The following is a 12,102-nucleotide window of genomic DNA, read 5'->3' on the forward strand; positions in this document are numbered from 1 at the left end:
AGCGGGCGGCACCAAATGCTGTGGATCAAAGCAACTTTGAATTTAATGCCAGAAACCAAATCACCGCCTGGGGTCCCGAGGGTCAGATCCTTGATTACGCCTGCAAGCAATGGTCAGGATTGGTTAGGGATTACTACATGCCACGATGGAGTCTTTTCCTGGAAGATGTGACCGTGGCTCTGCACTCCCAGCGACCGTTCAACGGCACCGCTTTTAAACAGAAAGTGTCGCAGCGAATTGAGTTGCCTTTTAGCAACAAAACCGACATTTATCCTCTTAAGCCAATTGGCAATACCTGGCTCATTTCAAACAACATTTTTGAGACCTGGAAAGTCTACTCAAAGGACTCGCAATTTCTACACAACAATAGATTGTCGATCCCACGAAAATTGGGTCCCAAATAACAAACATTTTTATTTTAATCACCTGTATGACTGCCAAATTTAAATGATTCATTAAAATCTCTGTAAGCTTGACTTTAAATAATATTAATAAAAGTTTCTTTTAAATCCTATCTTAGAATAATCGGAAAAACATTAAAGGGTTGGGTTTGTTGAAGTTGATATTGAATAGCTTTTTGCTTTTAATTTGTTTTGCCTGTTTGTTTTTGTTGAAAAATGTACGCACCGCCAAATTATTTATTAAAACTTAAAAAACTTTCTTTAAGTGAAATGTAGATTGATTTAGATTTCCATTCGAATATAATTTACTATTATAAAAGAAGTGATTCATTTTTGAATAAGTTGTGAAATTCTATCATATCCACATCTAGTTGATAACCAAGCGCAGATAATTAAAACGTGAATATGGCTTTGCATCATACATCAATGTAGTTTTAATTGATTTTTATTTAAATTAATGTACAAACTAATTATGTAAAAATTTAAACATGATCATTAATACGCATTACTATGGTTATTTTTGTTTTTTTTTTATGTATTTGTGTTTTGGGTATTTGCGTTTTAGTTCTATTTTCACACATGTTCACACATTGCATGATCTCTATTCTGGTTATGATGCTTGTTTCTTGATCATCTCCTTATTGTGTTCATCGTCTTCTTCGTCGTGTTAATGCTAAATTTATGCAAAACGATTGCATATAATTTTGTTACTTCTGCTGCTCCTGAACTGTTTAAGTCACTACAATTTATTTTTTTATTTTAGGTTTCTTTTCATCTTATTGTTGTTTCTTTTGCTCATGTTTATGTGGGGAGAGGTGTATTTGTATTTGCTCAAATATTCATTCATACTCGATATTTCTACAATTACTCATTTAAAAAATTCCAAACAAACATTTTTTTATATTAGTACGATAAAGTTTGCATCTTTCGCATCGCTTTAGTATGATGTTTTACAACTACATAATGTGGATAAAGGGCGGGAATTGGGAACTGGTTGGGCTTCTTATTTATGCTGGTAAGTCGAGGACAATGCGCAAAAATATGTTAATCATATTAATGTATGTAATTGCGCACGAATAACCATTTACTCATTCACCATTTAACGCAACTATATCTGTATAGGTGTATGTGTATGCATGTGTGTGTGGGGTCGTGTGTGGGTGTATTTATATATATAACGTACTTATATGCATTCAATCAAACAAACATTTATACTCTTTCTCGCTTGAGAAACACTCATACATCACCATCCTCATATCATCATTCTCAAGCATCAACTAAAACATTCTAGCTCTGGGACATCGACATCGACATCTATTCGTCCTGCATATCCTCGGGCAACTCGTGCGGATTCAACATGCCTGGAATATTACGCTGCATCTGATGCTTGTTGGACTGCTCTTCGGCCAAAGCCGCTTCACGCTCCTCCAAATACAGATCAGAATCGTCCTCGCCAGTGGCCTCCTGTAATTACACATTGATTAATAACCAAATTTTTTAGTCAGATAAAAAACGTGTTCTTTTTCATTTTCTTTTTTCAATAATAACTTGATGAAAAAGAAGCAGTATCAGCTTGGAAAACCATTTAGATATCTGGCTAAATAGTGTTGGCAAGCAGGCTGCCTAAAAGCACATTAAACGCGTTAATATAAATTTCTTAAATACTCACGCGAATCTGTATAAGAAAATCTCTCAAATGCTCCTTAAATGCTTGCACATTCTCGTCTAAATTGAAAAGGCCAGTGACAAAGACTTTGATCTGGTTATCGGATAGATGATTGAATGCCGATTTCAGCAGGGACGCAACATATTCCTGTATGAATATCATATTATCCGGTATCGGCCCCAGGTCTACCGTAATCTTCCTATTCTCCACCAGTGAGAACATGTATGCCAGAATGATGGCATGATTGGGCAGACCAGCCGTGTGGGAGGTGTCGGTGACCACTGAGAAGATTTGCATCAGAATATCCGTGAAGTACGTCTGGTAGAAGCTCTGCGCCGCACCCGGATGCTGGTCAAGATTTTGGAGCATCTGCAATTAAAGAGACCACATTAATATTGAAATATGTGCAATTTTGTTTGAGGAGGTAAACTATGTCTGCGTTGATAAAGAAATATTAACCTTAAAGAGGATATTTAATCCCATGTCGGCCACATTGCGCATGGTATGCTTAAAGGCCCACACCACCGAGTCAAAGACCAGTTTAAACTGAGCAGGCGGTATATTGAGGAACGCCTTAAAGCAGTGCGCATTGACCGCCTGTAGAAGCTCGTAGAAGCTGAGTCGATGTTGGGGAAAGTCCTCGAAGTTCTTGTTGATCATGTCCAGCGTGCACTCGAAAACGGCGTCGAATATTTTTGGTACTTCATTTGTGATATGCTGGCGCAATTTATGCACAATGGTTGCCATCGCACTCAAAACCTTTGGCTCGCGTGCCGATGGAACTTTGCAGCGCTACAGAAAAAAAGACATCAGTTATCCTTCATTAAAATTATTGTTACATTTAAACATTGTTATAAGTGTATAAATATTTTAAGAAAATTGAATTAGTTTTTGGTTGTCAAGTTAATTGTAAAGAAGAATAGATATATTCTTAGTCTTTGGATGTTACTTTCTAGACCTTACCTGATAATCTAATAATATAGCGTCCAGCAAAGGCGGTATGAAGTTGTCCATCACCAACTGATTATCGTTGGAGCGAGACACCCACTCGGATATCAAGTTAAGCGTCTCCTTCTTCACCACATGCATGGTCTTGATCAGGGGCTGATTGTTCACATTGACGCCGTTCACCTCGATGGCTTGGATGATGTTTTCAGAGGTTATTTTGTACACATTCAACATGTCCAGATATATGCGGCCAAGTTGAATGACGTACGCGTGTCCAAGGGCCTTGCAGGCAGCCACGTTCGTTTTAAGGATGCTGCCCAGCTGCTTGACAGCGGTCATGTTCTTCAGGAAGTCGACGTTCTTCGAGGCGCGCGATATGATGTCATCCCACACCTGATTGGGCAGTTGCATATACCTCTCGATGAGCGCATCCTGCTGCATCTGATCCACCTGGGCGGAGATCATGTAGCCGACAGCTTCATAGAAAGTGTGTACCTAAAGTAAAATTTGAATTGTAAGAAAATGTATTTGTTAGTTCTACAGTAGCCTTACTATTTAAATGTTTTTATAAAATATACTAAAATATTTTATTCCATCTTACCTGCTGTGGCTGCAGATCACAAATGATGCTGCTCATTGTGGTGAGAATCTCGTCAATAAATGTGCAAGCCTCATTCGGCTGGATGGTGACAAAGTAGCGGCGGCACTTAATGGCAATCTTAATAAACGTGTCGCAAGCCATGTCCTGAACACCATCGTGCGTCTCGTGCATAAATTCGAAGAGTTTGTTTACCACCGTCTTGAGGAATTTCCAGTGGGCCCGCAGGAAGCGGGGATACTGACCCACCACGTACATGATGTTGGAGGCAATGATGGCCTTGTTGTCCTTTCCCTTCTTCTGTTCGCACAGGCCTAGCAGATCCTTTATAACGGTGACCAGGAACCGTTTTTCGTCCTCCTCACAAAAAGCACCTAAAGGAGGGAAACGAAACCAAATAGTTCGGTTGATATTAGTAAATTACAATACATACATTACATTTGATCAATTGAGAAAATAAATATTACTGACTTTTAAAATGGCTAAAAACCAAGTAATGTTTTGGGAGAAGAAAACCCAGAAAATGGCTCACCAGATATGGAACCAATGGCCCAGCACAGCGTGTTCAGGTTCTTCCATGAGAATTCCGATCCGTTCACCTGATTAAGCAGCTTCAGCGTCATGATGCGGTCCGTGTCCACAGAGTCCAAATGGGTGAGAAAGACCAGCGTTTCGCGCATGTTCTTGTACAGGTTGATCGAGTTGGTGTCCTTCATGAACTCGCGCACCACCTCCCCGTTCTCGTTCTCCACCACCAGCACCTCCTCCGGCTTGGCCATGCGCGATATCATGATGAATCGCACTTTAGACAAGATGGGGGCGTAGAAGCGTCGCCGGGGATAGACCTGCTGCCTCTTTGAGGATTCTAGAGTGGGGTGGAAAAACTCAGAGTTGTACAGGTCCTCGACCAGGCTGTTCCAGTACTCCAAGCAAATCTTAAACACCTCCACGTCCTCCACCTCGCTGATCATCACCAGATACATAAGCGCCTGGTTCAGGTAGTTCACATACTTGGTATCCTCCACCAGTTTGCCGTGCTCCTTAAGGAAGGTGCACAGGAACATGGCCAGGTTAAGAACCAGCTCCTGCTCCGTGTCGGAGCCGTGCTTAAACACGTGGTTCATGTTCATGTTCTGGCCGACGATCTGGTCCAGCTGCACCATCGTGTCCTTGAAGAGCGTCGCGAAATTATCGTCGTAGTTGGTCGCCGTAAGGCCGGCGATCTCCGACAGGCACTTCAGAGTCACATTCCTGAACATGGGCACGCTGAGGAACTTGAATATCAGCGTCTCGATTTGCTGCGTTTCAAAGATGTAGCCCAGCGGGATCCAGTTGAGAAACCGCAGTAGAGTCTCCAGCGTAACGTGGATCAGCGCGGCGTTCATCGAGTTATCCAGAACGAAGGAGCAGAGCGTGAAGATCTGCGAAAACTCCGAACACATGGTGTCCTTTAGGTGCTTGGCCTTCGTCTGCGTGATTTGGCCCTGCGAAAAGTCAAACACTTCCTCGCTGAGGTTCTTCAGGATGACCATGTTGTTCATGCACAGGCTCTCGTTTGTCTTGGACGCACCGACAATGTCACTAATGAATGTCTCCCAGTTGCGCGGCCATTCGCGCTTCAGGATATGCACCAGAATCATATTAAGCTTGTTCAGATACACCTTGTTCTGCTCCATGACATTCGGATCCGACGAGGTCTTGATGATCAGGCTGACCACGTACTTCTTGATGCCCTCGCACTGGTTGCGCGGCAGGACCTTCCACCGTGTCTTGATCACCTCCTCGAGGATTTGCAGAGCATAGAACTTGGTCCGCTGGTTCTGTGAGTACTCCAAAATGCTGTCTACCCGCGTCCATGCTTCGGGGTGCTCTTTCAGCGTGGTCAGTATGCTCTGGGCAAGTCGCAGCTGTTCGCCCTGGGCTGTGTACACCACCTCGACGATCTTATCCAGAAGATTGATGTCCAGCTTTTGGGTGAAGTCCAGCAACTTGCTCGCCTCATCCGATGTCAACATTGTCGCCATCGCTTTGTAGTAGAAGCGGCGTTCGCGTCTGCGTCGCTCGGCAGCTGTGTCCGCGTTAATTTTGATAGCTTCTTCGCTTCCTCCTCCGTCGGATGAGCTGGGATTTCACGATTTCTTTTCCCTTCTTTTTTGAAGCGAGTGGAAATGTGCGGCGGCTTTTGCTGCTGCTGCTACCTCTTCTTCTTCTTCTTCGCTGTGATGACGGTGAGGAGAGGCGACTCTCGATCTGGATCGGGATCTGGATCTGGTGCCGGGACTGGACCTGGAGCTGCGAAAAAGATCGTTAGTTACATTGCGTACTGACGACGGGCATCCATATTTCTTTTTTATTTTCTTATTTCATTTTTTGGAACACACAACTACAAGCGCACGCTTACTGCCTGCGCGCGCTTACACTTTTTCGCACACTAACACATGCAAGCGCTCGGCACACCACACATACGCACACAGGCTCAGGCGAACGCATCGCCGCCGCAAATGCGAGCGACTGCGGCGGCATTTCGAAACTTTTGGGGCTTTTTGTACGCCCCAGTAATGCCGCTTGTTGAACTTGGCAAACATATCTATGCTATCCACATATCCAGCTTACCTTTTTCCGATTCCAGAAAAGAGCAGCGTGTGAAAACGACGACGACGGACAATGCGAAATGCAATTTGTGTGAACAGTGTGGCCGTATTGCGGTGTCGTTGAATTGGTGAAAACATATGTCTGCAGCCCTGGTGCACAGACTTGCACGAAGTAATATCGATAGGTGTACTTCTGCTATCGATAGGTTAACGTTAATATTTAATATTAATATTATTTAAATACTTATTAGATCGCAATAGTGTGCAGACAAAAAATTAAAAATTAAAAATTTCAGAAAAATAATTAAAAATTTTAATGTTCATTTTGAAATTTTAAAACTATTGTAATTAAGGAGCAAATGAGTTAAAAGATTTCAAAAATTTTAAAATTTTGTTAAAAAGAAATTATAAAATACACAAAAAATACCTGTTTTGTGAATCTGAATACGATTAAGCTAGACGCCAGTCCGATTTTATTTCTTTATTTATTTCGTTATTTCAATTGTCTGCTTAAACAAAAAATATTTATAATAATAGTTGTAGATTAGTTGAAATATACGTTTAAGGTGCGACCATAATGACTTCCATTCATTATTAATTGTAGTTTTTGTTTAACAAATATTTAAGTTAAATTTTAAATTCGTATTTTACAAAATTATCAGACTGTTTCATGTTTAAATTAGGTATTTTACTAAACTGAGTGCAACTGGCTGTGTCAAAAAAAATTGTAAGAACCGACTTAAGTAAACTTTTAAAATAAAATATTGGGTTCTTAATTTTAATTAATAAAAAAAAATAAAATAAAATATCATAAATAAAATTAAAATATCAATAAAATAATTTTCTCAAAGGTTGTACATACTTTGTACATGTTGATAAAATAAATGAAAATTAATATGTATTTAAAATGAGTTATAAAAAATTAATTTTAATTGATTTTATCTACAATATTAAATTATAAATAAATTTCAGTATGTTCTCATAAGCCGGTTGGTATATTTGAACGATCAAACAGTGGTCACACTGCATACGTTGCAACTTGCAAGTGGGAAGGCAATGTCTATTTATTTGTTATGTTTGACAACAAATGGTGGACTCCCCGTGTTCACACGCAAGAAGGGAGAATGCGAAAATGTAAGTGTGAATAAGGAGAAAAATAAGTGCGGCCAATGAATAACCGCCGAACTCTTCCAGCTGCCCTTTTCCACTGTGGCCTCCCTCAACGGCTTTCACATGTTCTTCAAATCACTGGGCATCCAACTTGAGGCCACCACGACCACCAAGCAGCAGCCTAGCCAGAACCAGGCTCCAGCGGACGTGGAGGAGTGGACGTACATTTGGCGGGACAGTAATGCCATCACCCTGATCGTCTGCGGCTGCGGAGTGGGTTCGGAGCAGCTGCTGCAGACGCTGGCGGACCTGGTCTTCGGAGCGATTGGCATGTTCATTACACGCTCCTCGGAGATGGCACATGCCACGCTGCTAGAGCGACTAAAGAAGGACGCCAAGAAGTATGTGCCCATTGTGGACGCCATTTTAGAGGCGGCCTGCGCAGGCACACAGCTCCTCGGCTACACCGACTGTCTGCTGGCGTCGGAGAACGCTCAGTTGCTGCAGTGCCTCAACGAGTTTAGCGGTCACTGCGGCTCGCTCTTCTGCTGCCTGGTGGTGGGACATCGCATCGCTGTGGCCACCGAAGGCTGGTGGGATCTGGACACTCGCGATCGGGAACTCCTGCTGTTCCTGCTCAACTCATCCAGCACGCTGCAGCACGATGTGCCCGTCTATCTGCCCGTAAAGAGTCCCCACATAGCCTATCGATTTGTCAGCATTCCCGTAGCCTCGAACAGTGCCCTTTGTGTCCTGTGCGGGGCTGAGAATGCCTCCTTTCGGGAGCTGCATGCCCATGCCATGAGTGCCTATAGGAATGAGGGCAACCTTCTGGCGGCCGCCGAGCGCTGTGTGCCGCGCAGCTTGCCAGAACACCTGGACATAGATGGCAATGTGCTGGCCATCATTCTGATCAACAGGCACTCGCGAAAGAGCCTCTTCACCAGGAATCTCAACCAGTCGGCGAGTGTCAAACGCATCATTGTGGGCGACTTGCAACGCTTGGACATACTTAAGAAGTTCTTTGATCAGACCATGGATGCAGTGCATCAATTTGAGGCGGAGTCTTCGAACAATAAAAGTATGTTGATAGATCAATATAGCTGCTCGGATTACCACAAGTGCTATGCCCATACGGATGACCTGGGAAATGTATTGTTCCTACTGTTTGTGGCAGCTGTGCCCTCGCACGCAATGAGGTTTGAATTGAGTCATTAACTTTGTGGAATCACTGTTGAAAATATTTATTGATTACAGATTTCTGGCGCAACGCATCCATGGAAACTTACTCCAGGAGAAGTCGGTATGCTGGTGAACCGTTTTCTCTTCCTGAATTCTACAAGACTGATATTTTCTTCTATTTCTACTTGGTACTTCCTAACTTTACCGTACTTTACTTTTTAAGTCGGTGAGTATACATTAGTGTAATCACAAAGTTCAATTATTTACAGATAGTAAAGTTTCTTAAATATTATAAATATGCAACCATAAGTACATGGCATACATATGCTGATGAACAAAATTAGCCTTCGCTGGCTTTAATGACTTATACAAATCCGTCCCTTTTAATTCTATTTTATAAATATACTCTATACTAATCTTTATAATACAATTATATTGTGCGGACGTAAGTAGACCAATTGTTTGTTTTTTAGCTGCAAGGGCTTACTGTTTGGATCCAGATAGAATTGTAATCTGGTGCCAATTTTAAGCAGTCCTAACTGGTTCTTTTGAAGTAGAATATTGAAGTTGGTCCCGCTTTCAGGTGCGACTAAAGCCAAGGAAAGACCACACTCCTTTGAAATAGCCACAACTTGAACAGTGTGTGTGGCTTTCCTGTTATTCAGATGACGCTGATCCATGCGCCTATTTTTCAGAATTCGCCGGAAATGGTCGGCATATCCATCTTTAACGAAACGAAGCTTTTGCTTTGAACTGCCATTCTTCTGGCTAGTTGGCAGGTACTGCTTTGCACTTTGATCCGGCACAAGTTGGGTAACTGGCAGTGATGAAGATTCCATGTAGTTATCCTCGGACAAATCTGTGCAGCTAGATTCGTTCAGTGAGTGAAAGCTTTTTAATGCTTTCCACGAAGTCTGGAATGAAGAGGATGGCCTGAGCTCTTTAGTCGGACTCCGAAGAAGAGTCCTTGGGGAATTCTGGAAAACGATGGGCAAGGCTTTGGCTCTTCGCTTTGTTCCCGTAAAACTGGTGTTCATAAACAGGGAACATGTGGAGAAACTGGTGTCCCCGGGCGAATCTGGCTGAGTGCTGCTGATTCCGGACTTCTTTAGCGCCTGCCAATTCGCCTCGAACCTGGACGGAGTATTCCTGCGATGGGGGGACGCAGACTCCACCAAAACACTTCGTTCATTGGCTCTTGTTAAGCTATGATCCTTTGATAGAAAATGTTGTTTGGTCCTTGGAGCTGCACATTCCGGACTGTTCTCCTGCTGATCATCACCCTCAAAGGGAAAACTTAATTTACGTTTGGAACACATAGTTTCTTTGAGCACAACTATTTATTCATAATTTTATTTAATTTTCCATGAAACAGTGTGACCACAACATGAGCGCCAAAATAATCAGCCTTACGATTAATATGGGCGACTAATCGATAACCACAACCGTAAATTATTGCCGCCAGAAATATATACATTAAAGATTTGATTTAAAGTTAAAAAACATTTATTGTTTTTACATTGAAATCTTGGTATCAGCATTATTAGCGGAGTTAAAAGAGTTGTTTGTATTGGTTAATGATGTAGAAATTGGTAATTTACGTGCCCTATTTCTTTTCCTAATAGCTTTTTGTTTTCGATCGTCTAGATGCATGATCTGTTCAATGTAAAAAATATGCTTAGACTGAGGCACTCATATTTATTATAATAATGGTAATAAAAAAGATGAATTTAATATTACAAGACCTGTTATTTGAAAGGTTGTCCTTTTTTAAACATATATAGTTAAAATAAGTTGCTTATGCATTTTTTCCATTCAAAACTTCTTTTCAAAAAGAAATTTTTTTTTTTAGCAGATAAATAACAAATACTCTATACAAATACTCTCTAGACACATTGGTTGAATTTATGTTTATACCCTTGCAGAGGGTATTATAATTTCAGTCAAAAGTTTGCAACGCAGTGAAGGAGACATGTCCGACCCTATAAAGTATATATATTCTTGATCAGCATCACCAGGAGAGTCGATCTAGCCATGTCCGTCTGTCCGTCCGTCCGTCTGTCCGTCCGTCTGTCCGTCCGTTTCTACGCAATCTAGTCCCTCAGTTTTAAAGCTATCTGCTTGAAACTTTCCCAAAAGTTGTCTTTCTATTGCAGGTAGTATATAAGTCGGAACGAGCCGGATCGGGCCACTATATCATATAGCTGCCATATAACTGAACGATCGGAAAAGCCATAACTTTGGTGTTTTTAAAGTTAGGAAGTTGGGATTTTCTATGGGTTTTATTTTTGGCCAATCAATCCGACCTACTAAATTTCATAAGGATCGGCTGACTATATCTTATAGCTGCCATATAACAGAACGATTGGAAATGTCATAACTTTGGTGTTTTTTAAGTTAGGAAGTTGGGACTTTTTATGAGTATTAAGAATGCATCATATGAATAAGTTTGGAGAATAAAATTTATAGAATATTCTGCAAGGGTATATCAACTTCGGCTCTGCCCGAAGTTAGCTTTCCTTTCTTGTTTTTTGTTCATTTTATTGTAATAACAATGTTGCTACGTGCGTAAAGAATGCGCGATGACATCTGGGATTACGGACATTCAAATGTTAATCCGTAATTACCTATAATTAACCAGTCACTATATAAGGTCGGGTGCACGATATGTCGGCAAACAAAAATGTTTACAATTCTGCTGATTCTAGTCGTGTGCTTGTCCGAAATTCACGCCGCTGACTACATGGCGATCGCGGAGGACTCATTTTTACCATGCACGGACGGCCCACCCGGATCGATTCCCGTGACCGAAGCTTTCTACTTGGACGACTTGGTGGTCGAGTTGGTTCCCGAAGGCATTTACGTATCGGGAAATGCCACAACCTTATGGAATTTTCCAAGAACAGATCGTCTTCAAGTAATACCCTCCTTCTTGAATGAGAGCAACTTAAGTTAAGATTATATTAAATTTGCAGGCTAAGGTGAGTATTTTTCACCATAATCGTGGTACCTGGGAACCGACGGTATTCAACGTACTCACACGGGACCTTTGCACTGCGATTTTTGACAAGAATACTTACTGGCATAACTCGTGGTTCAGAAACCTTTTAAACGAGGAGGAGATAAAGGAAAAGTGTCTAACAACAAAAGATGTGAGCATGGTAATTTATGTATATGCCTTAATTCGATTAGGAATGATTTGATTTTTCAGACCGTGTTGGCTTATAACCCATTCCTTTTGAAATTACGTGCTGAGAACATAATTGGCCCTCCTCTTCATGGACGTTATATGGCCAAGATCATCTTTGAAGCATTCGACCAAAATAACGAACGTCGGCCGACATCTTTGTGCTTCGAGTTTAGAGGAAATGTTCAGAGGATAAGAAAATAAGAAATAATAATTATAATAAATTGCTTTTTTCACTAAAAAGCTTTTACATTTTACTTTCCTTTCGTGATATTAGTTGTATATGCCTGGTAAAATGGTCACTTTCTTATAACAGCTTTTTTCAAAGTTTTTAAAACATGGTTTTGTGGAGGCAATAACATTACATTTGATGTCTTATGTTTTTTAATGATACTTGGGAATTTTCTCGGCTTTATACT

General features: G+C 41.3%; 5 protein-coding genes across 5 annotated transcripts in view; 3 read left to right on the forward strand and 2 right to left on the reverse strand.

Moving 5' to 3' along the window:
- Window positions 1–526, forward strand: part of LOC108038487 (alpha-N-acetylglucosaminidase) — a 3,110-nt gene extending 2,584 nt beyond the window's left edge. The window contains exon 2 of the mRNA XM_017115301.2: window positions 1–526. This exon is cut by the window's left edge and continues 1,675 nt beyond it. Within this exon, the coding sequence (XP_016970790.1) occupies window positions 1–404 (404 nt within the window). The 3' untranslated portion in view covers window positions 405–526.
- A 281-nt stretch (window positions 527–807) lies between these two features.
- On the reverse strand, window positions 808–6,327 carry LOC108038486 (exportin-1). The gene is made up of 7 exons (XM_017115300.2): window positions 6,227–6,327; window positions 4,146–5,905; window positions 3,617–3,987; window positions 3,031–3,510; window positions 2,527–2,859; window positions 2,071–2,436; window positions 808–1,865 (listed from the first exon to the last, which is right to left on the reverse strand). Exons 2-7 carry the CDS (start codon window positions 5,635–5,637, stop codon window positions 1,716–1,718), a joined length of 3,192 nt encoding a protein of 1,063 aa, XP_016970789.1. The 5' UTR covers window positions 5,638–5,905; window positions 6,227–6,327; the 3' UTR covers window positions 808–1,715.
- A 901-nt stretch (window positions 6,328–7,228) lies between these two features.
- On the forward strand, window positions 7,229–8,686 carry LOC108038494 (protein fuzzy). The gene is made up of 3 exons (XM_017115311.2): window positions 7,229–7,338; window positions 7,399–8,513; window positions 8,572–8,686. The coding sequence occupies exons 1-3, from the start codon at window positions 7,261–7,263 to the stop codon at window positions 8,627–8,629; spliced, it is 1,251 nt and encodes a 416-aa protein (XP_016970800.1). The 5' UTR covers window positions 7,229–7,260; the 3' UTR covers window positions 8,630–8,686.
- On the reverse strand, window positions 8,534–9,962 carry LOC108038495. Its single transcript, XM_017115312.2, has one exon. It carries the CDS (start codon window positions 9,813–9,815, stop codon window positions 8,916–8,918), a length of 900 nt encoding a protein of 299 aa, XP_016970801.1. The 5' UTR covers window positions 9,816–9,962; the 3' UTR covers window positions 8,534–8,915.
- Window positions 9,963–11,156: 1,194 nt separating this feature from the next.
- LOC108038481 lies at window positions 11,157–11,887 on the forward strand. Its single transcript, XM_017115266.1, has 3 exons — window positions 11,157–11,413; window positions 11,472–11,648; window positions 11,708–11,887. The coding sequence occupies exons 1-3, from the start codon at window positions 11,180–11,182 to the stop codon at window positions 11,885–11,887; spliced, it is 591 nt and encodes a 196-aa protein (XP_016970755.1). The 5' UTR covers window positions 11,157–11,179.
- Window positions 11,888–12,102: the final 215 nt, after the last annotated feature.

The sequence above is a fragment of the Drosophila rhopaloa genome, unplaced genomic scaffold, assembly GCF_018152115.1.
Source record: "Drosophila rhopaloa isolate 14029-0021.01 unplaced genomic scaffold, ASM1815211v1 contig_2, whole genome shotgun sequence".
NCBI classification, from domain to species: Eukaryota; Metazoa; Arthropoda; class Insecta; order Diptera; family Drosophilidae; genus Drosophila; species Drosophila rhopaloa.